Raw genomic sequence first — 8,248 nt, 5'->3', positions numbered from 1 at the left:
AAACGTTATATACACATTCATAATGTTTAATATTCAATTAAAACATTAATTGTTCAAATACATTTCCATATTTATATAAATGCTTTGACCTGTCTATTGATTTTAAAAAAAGTCGTGAAAAATGATCATGGTTTGCATGAAAATATGAAACAGCACAACTGTTTTCAGCATTGATAATAATAATGTTGTTTCTTGAGCCATCAAATCTTAGAATGATTACTGAAGGATCATGTGACACTGAAGACTGAAGTAATGATTTAATCACAGGAATATTTTATTTTATTTTTTATATTACAATGGAAAATATAATACAGTAATACAAATTATATATACTGTATTTTTGGTGAAATAAATGTAGCTTGGTGACTTTTCAAAAGCATAAAAAGTCTTACCAACCCCAAACTTGTAAATGGTGCTGTATATAAAGAAGTCCTTCATCGTTTTCACAGTTAACTGTTAATCATTGGCTGTTTAGTCAATACTATATTCCTGCAATACCGAAGGCTTTTTTTTTGTGTGTGTGTGACTGCGCCACCTATTGTACTCCAACAACAGAGACCTGAATTAAACCTCAAACAAACAAACAAACGCAAAGACTATAGACCCACAGAACCTATAACATTTGTATTATTTGTCTTATTTTTAATGTAAGAGCGGGCGTGGGCATTTTAAATTTGAATGTGCAAGCCTTTAGGTGTCAGGCACCTCCAGTTATTTTAGCTTGATGTTGTAAACTGGCATTTGTTTTCATATTGTTTTAATTTATTAACGTACTAATAAACACGCACACCAAACGAGAAGCACCACGACGATCTGCGGCTAATAAAAAGGAAATCTTTTTTCATACATTCACAAAAAATATCTTTCTTCCGTGTTGAAAAATAAGGTCATTCTTTCTATCAAAACTGACGAGAGACAGCGTTAAATTTCCTCGTGTCTCAAAGCACATAACATTACAATAATAGTGAACGTAAACGACTTACAGAGCTCTTGTACCACCTGACTGCTGCAGATTCATTTCACTGTTGATAGTGTCGAAGGCAATGATTGGACGAACATTATTTGGTCCTGAGACTTCCACAGAAGACGTATGTTTTAATATTCAGACCACTTCTATTATTGATTGCTATCAGGATGTGAAGAGTTTCAACCAGTATAACAAAATTTTATGAATAATTAAAAAACAAAACCATTCCTGACATGTATTAAAGGATAACTCTCGCCAAATTGCAACCTAGGCTATTTTTGTTGATCTACCCGAGTCAAACTTTCGTGTAAAAGCATAATTAGAATGGAAACGCCACTTTTAAGATTGACCGTATTTTCGTTTTAACTCAAAATGCCTTTTGAATGGGAGCGCTAGGGGCAAGTATATGATAGCATCAAAATCGCTATTTTTAAAACACTAAGAAGGCTCGACACAACATAAAACTGTGCTCGAAGCATTGTCTACATTGTTTGTGTACACAAATAATAATAAAAAAGACTTTATCAGTGAGTGTTTCCGGGGGCTGGAATTTTGTCAGTCAAAAGTAGTCGATCTCCGAATGCAACGTAATGAACTGACTCCATATGAGGAAATTTCATGAACTTGTAATTCCAATGAAAAGCATGATAACTTAGACACACAGCGCATGGCAATTTATATGGAAACAAGCTTTAGGAGCTTTCCATCTTTTCTCTCCTCATGTTACGTTGCATTCGGAGATCGACTACTTTTGACTGACAAAATTCCAGCCCCCGGAAACACTCACTGATAAAGTGAGTCGTACAAAACCTTTCTTTTTTGTAAACTTTGTGTACACAAACAATGTAGTCAATGCTCGAGTTCATGTGTAGAGCCGCTGGTGATACTTCGAGTTCATGTGTCGAGCCTTCTTAGTGTTATAACGATTCGTTATATTATAACGATATAACGAAAATAGCGATTTTGATGCTATCATTGTAATGCCCCAAGCAGTCCCATTCAAAAGGCATTTTGACCAAAAATGAAAATACGGTCAATCTTAAAAGTGGCGTTTCCATTATAATTATGCTTTTACACGAATGTTTGACTCGGGTAGATTAGGCAAAATTTTACCTAGGCTCTTTTTGTTAGAGTTACCCTTTAATACTAATACAGAATTGAACAGTAAATGCTCTAAAATAGTATAAACTGCTAGTACTATACATACAAAGATCTCATAGGACTGTGGTCCTGAGACTGCGGCGTCCGGTATGGCAGGAATACTCTGTTCACTCGCTGATGTCTGTGGCACTTGCTGTCAGGCTGTTGGGTGTGTCTGGATAGTGACCCGATATTGACACAACTTCTTCACTCCCGGCTGAACAAGGACCTTCCTTTGATAAAGAAAGCTGGAAACCAAATCCAAACAATTGAACAATTGTGCAAAAATGATGCATCCATTACGCAATGTTAGTAAGTAATCTTTTGTGTATCCTGATATTTACCAGTTGCTGGTATGATCTGTGTTCAGCATTCTTTTGCAGAATAAAGTCGGTCAGTAGTTTCCATGGCGGGCTCATCATCATCATCATCATCATGTCACTGTCCTGGCTCTCGGGACTGGCCAGCATCAGATCCTCTGAAACCTTTCAATCAAGACCAAACAACAAACACATCTTCAGTTTTTTACTGCAAACTAAATAAGCCTTAGGCATTGGTAGACCTTAGGGGAGTTCTCTGTCACAGGATCTCTCATCGCTCTCGACTCCAGTAAGAAAATACAATAAAATATATTCACATTTGTACTTATATACACTACCGTTTGGAATAATTACGATTTTTAATGTTTTTGAAAGAAGTCTCTTCTGCTCACCAAGGCTGCATTTATTTGATGAAAAATACAGTAAAAACAGTAATATTGTGAAACTTTATTACAATTTAAAATAGTCGTTTTCCATTTTGAAATATTTCAAAATGTAATGTATTGATCAAAGCTGAATTTTCAGCATCATTACTCCAGTCTTCAGTGTCACATGATCCTTCAGAAATCTTTCTAATGCTGATTTAAAGTGACCCTGTTCTAAAGTTTACACTTGATTCTTAATACTGTGTGTCGTTACCTGGATGATCCACATTTTTTTTTTTTTTTTTTACTTGATGGTTGCTCATGAGTCCCCAGTATTAAAAAATTACGATCTTTAATCAAAATAACAACAATTTCCACCAATCATCCAAAAGTTAATGTAGTGTGTTGCCTTGAACATCAGCTTTTGATCATCCAGGTAACAACACACAGTAATCTATTGTGAAATCCCCCGTTCTGCAAAGGTAAACTCGTGACTTCGGCTGTATATATATATATTTAATATTGCCTTTAAAAATGTACCTTTGGTGCAATAAACAATCCTAAACAGTTTATTTTTCTTGCTCAAGACACATTGATTTGAGAAAGAATTTTGGTTGATTATGATTTCACTTTTTTAATTTAGTTAGTGTGTAATGTTGCTGTTTGAGCATAAACAACATCTGCAAAGTTACAACGCTCAAAGTTCAAAGCAAAGGGAGATATTTGCTTTTAAAGAAATGTTTTTTTAAGGACTACAACAAACGGCTGGTAGAGACTACACGACCCGATCTCACGGCAATTCGTACGAATTTTACAAGGTGGCTAATTCGTACCAATTCATACGAACTCACTCGTACGAATTTGTACGTTTTTCGCTAAATCGTACATATTTTACGATTTGCCAAAATCGTATGAATTCATACGAATGACCCAACCCTGACCCCGCCCCTAAACCTACCCATCACGTGGGTTTAGACAAATCGTACAAATTCGTATGAGTGAGGTCGTACAAATTCGTACGAATTAGCCACCTTTTAATCACTCGTACAAATTCGTACGAATTGGTCGTGAGATAGCGTTGGACTACACGACATTCCTCACAGGCATCACCAACCCTAAAATTTACATAAACCCCGCCCCCGGGAACACGATTTATAGATTGTCTTGACAGAATATGCTAATCAATGACTAGAAGATAACTACACATAAGCTACATAAATTCATCATCAAATTGCATTTAAAGGGACACACACAAAACGGTGCGTTTTTGCTCACCCTCAAAAAGTGACAACTTTAACATGCTATATAAAAATATCTGTGGGGTATTTAGAGCTAAAACTTCACACACACACTCTGGGGACATCAGAGACTTATTTTACATCTTGTGAAAAGGGCATTATATTTTATTGAATCATGCTTTTGAATTCAATCAAAAACCTATGAATCATGATATGAACCAAGTCTGAGCGAGCATTGCAAGATAATTCTGCCCCACCAAGTTTTCACGCAATCTAGAACCGGGCCTGCTATGTGCAAGTACTGTACCTGCTCACTCGCCAGACGGCCCTCGAGCTGCGTCTGTGTGTGTCTCATCATCACACTTCTTTTCTTATCTTTGCATCTCTTGTTCTGGAACCAGACGCGAATGACGCGAGGACTGAGGCCCGTCATTTCCACAAGCTGCTCTTTCATGAGGGCGTCGGGTCTGGGATTGGCGCTGTAGCAGGTCTGGAGCATCCGGAGCTGGGACTCGCTGAGAACCGTCCTCACGCGAGTGGCTCTCTCTGACCTCGAGGACCAGGACGCGGAGGATTTCATGTCCTCTGTGATAGACACATATATAATGAGACGTTCTGGCCAGGTTCTCACAAAGTTATGAGCAGACGTTCTTCCAGTAACATTAACTGAACATCGTTCAAAGTTATCTGGTCTTTAATGATGTTCTCAAAACGTTAGCTCAAAAAATATGTATACATCAATCGTGAACGTTTTTTTTCTAGCATTTTTTAAATGTTGTTTCAGAAAGTTTTTAGAACTTTCAAAAGTAGCATTCCCATAAAAATTGTCAAATTTAATGATTCCTTAAAGGGATAGTTCACTTAAAAATGAAAATTCTGTCATTTACTCACCCTCGAGTTGTTTCAAACCTGTATGAGTTTCTTTCTTCTGATGAACACAAAGGAAGATATTTTGAAGAATGTCATTGGTTGACTGTAGCCGTTGACTTCTATAGTATGAAAAGAAATAGTATGGAAGTCAATGGCTACCGCAAACTGTTTGGTTACAGACATTCTTCAAAATATCTTCTTTTGTGTTCAGCAGAATAAGGAAACTCATACAGATTTGGAATATGGGAGTAAATGATGACAGAATTTTCATATGTGAACTATTGCTTAAATTGGAATGTCAGCTGGGATCAACATTGATTCAATTTTCAAAATGAAATTTAACAGCAGTTCAACCTTGAGGTGTTATTTATATCCACGAATAAACATGTAAATGCTGGCTGATTGGGAAGCTTGTCCAGAAACCCTAGACTTACCGGATGGATCAGCGGTCTCCTTCTGTTGGTTATTTGACGCACACTTTAATTGGTTAAAACACTCGTGATGGTCTGCACAGAGCAGTTGACCGTCCCGCAGAACATACTCATCTCCCGGGAGTAACGGACGATTGCAGCTCTCGCATCGAAAACACTGGATGTGATAAATATTCACTCGCGTTCGCATGACATACTCCTCTCTGACGAAGGCTTTTCGGCATCTTGCACATTTACTGCTGCATAATCTAGAGAATATAGAGGAAGGAATGTCAAGAGACTGTTGTTAGAATGTTAGAGCTCAAACATAAATTTGGTTTGAAACAGGATTTATCATATAAAATAGCACTTTACTATACACTGTATATATTTCACAAATGTATGTAAATGTGTAATATCAAAATTGCTGAATGAAATATAAAAATGTTTTGGAATTTTTCTTCCAAACCTTAAAAGTGTAAAAAGTTTTTTTGTTTTTGTTTAATCCTTTCAATTCATTGTACCTTATTTAGTTAGAAAACCGGGTCACACTTTAGGTGCATGTCTTTATACTTACTTTTTTTTTTTTTTTTTGGTTCGACAATGTAGCCTACTTATAGCATGTATTGTGTTGATGTATTACAAAACACTTTTGCTGCTATAGAGGTGGTATATGGGTTTAAGAGTGAGATAAGGTGGGAAGGGTCAACAGTGTTTTCTGTAAAAAAAAAAAAAGTTGTTGCTTTAAAATTTTAAGTACAATCAACTTGGATGTTTAAGTCATTTCAACTTAATAACGTTAAACTGACTTTAAATAGCCTATGAGTTGAATCTTTTATACTTTATAAAAAAATTGAAAATTGCTTAACCTATTTTGATGAGTTAAAGCAATGTAAAGTATATGTTGTCATAACTTATTGGTCATATCATTTTTTTAATTATTATTATTTATTTATTTTACATATACGTGTAAAAACGATTTGTATCAAATGATTAATTTAAATGATAGTTGTAAAGACACTTAATATAAAGTGGGACAGAAGCTGTAATAAGTAGTTGTGTGAGCAAACTATCTTTGCTGTACCTGTGGTCTTTACAGAAGGTTTTCCCGTCTCTGATGAAGCAGGTGCAGGACTCGTCCAGATACTGATGGCACTCCGCGCACCTCAGACACTGCGCGTGCCACTCCAGATCAGGAGAAACCCGCAGGATGAAGCGATCCAGGATCTGATGCCCACAACCCACGCAGTACGAGATCACCGCATTTCCTTTAACAACAAATATTAGCCAAAACCATTTATATTTCTAATCTTTAAATTGTGGTGACATTTCAAAATAGAAATACGCATCTCATCCTACGCTGGCCTATAATTAAGTTAAACTTTTGAGTGACAACTTACTGTTCTGTGGATCTCCCATCATGCCAGGAAGCAAATGTGACAGCTCCGTTATCTTCTAAATGATAGCCTAGCCTATTTAACACTAAAGAGAAGGGGCCACTAATGTAAGTCTGGCTCGCTCCTTTTTATTTATTTGATGTGACGTAGTTGCAGAAGCACCAATCAGGTGCGCGCCCGCCACCGGAATCCCCGCCCTCGAACACTTAGACACGCCCACAACAGGTACAACACATTAGGTGCCTGATGATGTTCTAGGCTATATTAACTAAGAAATAAGTATAGAGAATAATTTCTCACATCGTAATTATATTTAATGGGTTTTAAAAGGATATCTAACTAAAATATTGACATACTAAAGAAAACTGATGATATGAATAGAATGATTTGACTATTGAAGTTCTATTCATATCTTACAAATATGTTTTTGTAATGATATTAGCAGTGTTGTAAGCATTATACTTGTATTTCCAAATGTCACTTCTTAAAGTCCCCTTGCATGAAATCAAAATTGAAGTTTTTTAGGCGTTTAGTATGAATATGTTAGCCTTACTGCTATCTATAAGCTATGGGTGATCCAAAACAATGACAAAATTCGCATTTAGAAGATTTAAGTGTTCAAACCTTACAGTCTCTCACTTCCGCCAATATGGATCAATGATTTCGATGACATCACTCTGCACTGCAGCTTCTCATCAGATTTTCAGTCAAATCAAATGCTCTCTAGAATCTAAAGTGCCCCGCCCCCTACATTATAAATAGACCTGAAGGTGCATCACACATTTATTGTTTTCTGGTGAATGGCACGCACATGCACTATACAGGATAGGAAACGATTCAGACAGTGTAAATATGCTTTCCATTGGGGTGAATGAAGTCTGGTTTCACATTAGTGTCATGTGAAGCGCTGCAGACACACAGCTCCGGTCAAGAGACACAATAGCACAGAGCGGATCATATGAGCGAGTCGGCGCAGACCAGAAAAAATATCCTGACCCTTGAATTCTTCGCAGAATGCTTTAAGCGATATGGAGGACATTGGTAAACGTTTAGAGAAACTGCGGCTTTACCGAGCTCAACGGCTTTGGTCGAGCTGTGATATAAACAAAACACTATTGGTTATTTTAAAAAAGGGGAGGAGCTGTCCTGCCTTGTCTTCCTGTTTCAGTGGAATAGGTCAACACATTGAATAATGCTGCTGGTGTCAAGGCACTTAAGTGGGCCTTTAAACATTTCATAAGGATTCCCAGACGTTTTGAATTACCTTTCCTGGTTACCAATAGATACATATTTATTTGTTTGCTCAATTGTATCCCGGTTCCATTCTGGAATAGATATATGAATAAAATAAAATAAAGTTTGATTTACTTATTTACTTATACATGTGTATTAGGTGTCACACAAAAAGAAAGAAACACATGCAACTTTCAACGTTAAATTATGGTTATGAATATTAAGCCTAAAAATGAAATTAGAGAATGTTGGTTATTTAAGTAGGCCCAACTAACGTTCCTAGAACGTTATTTGTTTCCCAAAAATAA

The 8,248-nt window shown here is 36.5% G+C and overlaps 1 protein-coding gene across 1 annotated transcript; it reads right to left on the bottom strand.

Annotated features, from left to right (window-relative positions):
• Window positions 1-2,152: 2,152 nt before the first annotated feature.
• On the bottom strand, window positions 2,153-6,831 carry isl1b (ISL LIM homeobox 1b). Its single transcript, XM_079600845.1, has 6 exons — window positions 6,711-6,831; window positions 6,395-6,578; window positions 5,335-5,579; window positions 4,338-4,615; window positions 2,452-2,592; window positions 2,153-2,355 (listed from the first exon to the last, which is right to left on the bottom strand). Exons 1-6 carry the CDS (start codon window positions 6,730-6,732, stop codon window positions 2,236-2,238), a joined length of 990 nt encoding a protein of 329 aa, XP_079456971.1. The 5' UTR covers window positions 6,733-6,831; the 3' UTR covers window positions 2,153-2,235.
• Window positions 6,832-8,248: the final 1,417 nt, after the last annotated feature.

The sequence above is a fragment of the Phoxinus phoxinus genome (genome assembly GCF_949152265.1).
Source record: "Phoxinus phoxinus genome assembly, chromosome: 23".
Lineage (NCBI taxonomy): Eukaryota > Metazoa > Chordata > Actinopteri > Cypriniformes > Leuciscidae > Phoxinus > Phoxinus phoxinus.
Note: the sequence above shows the minus strand (reverse complement) of the source record. Positions and strands in the feature narration are given on the sequence as shown.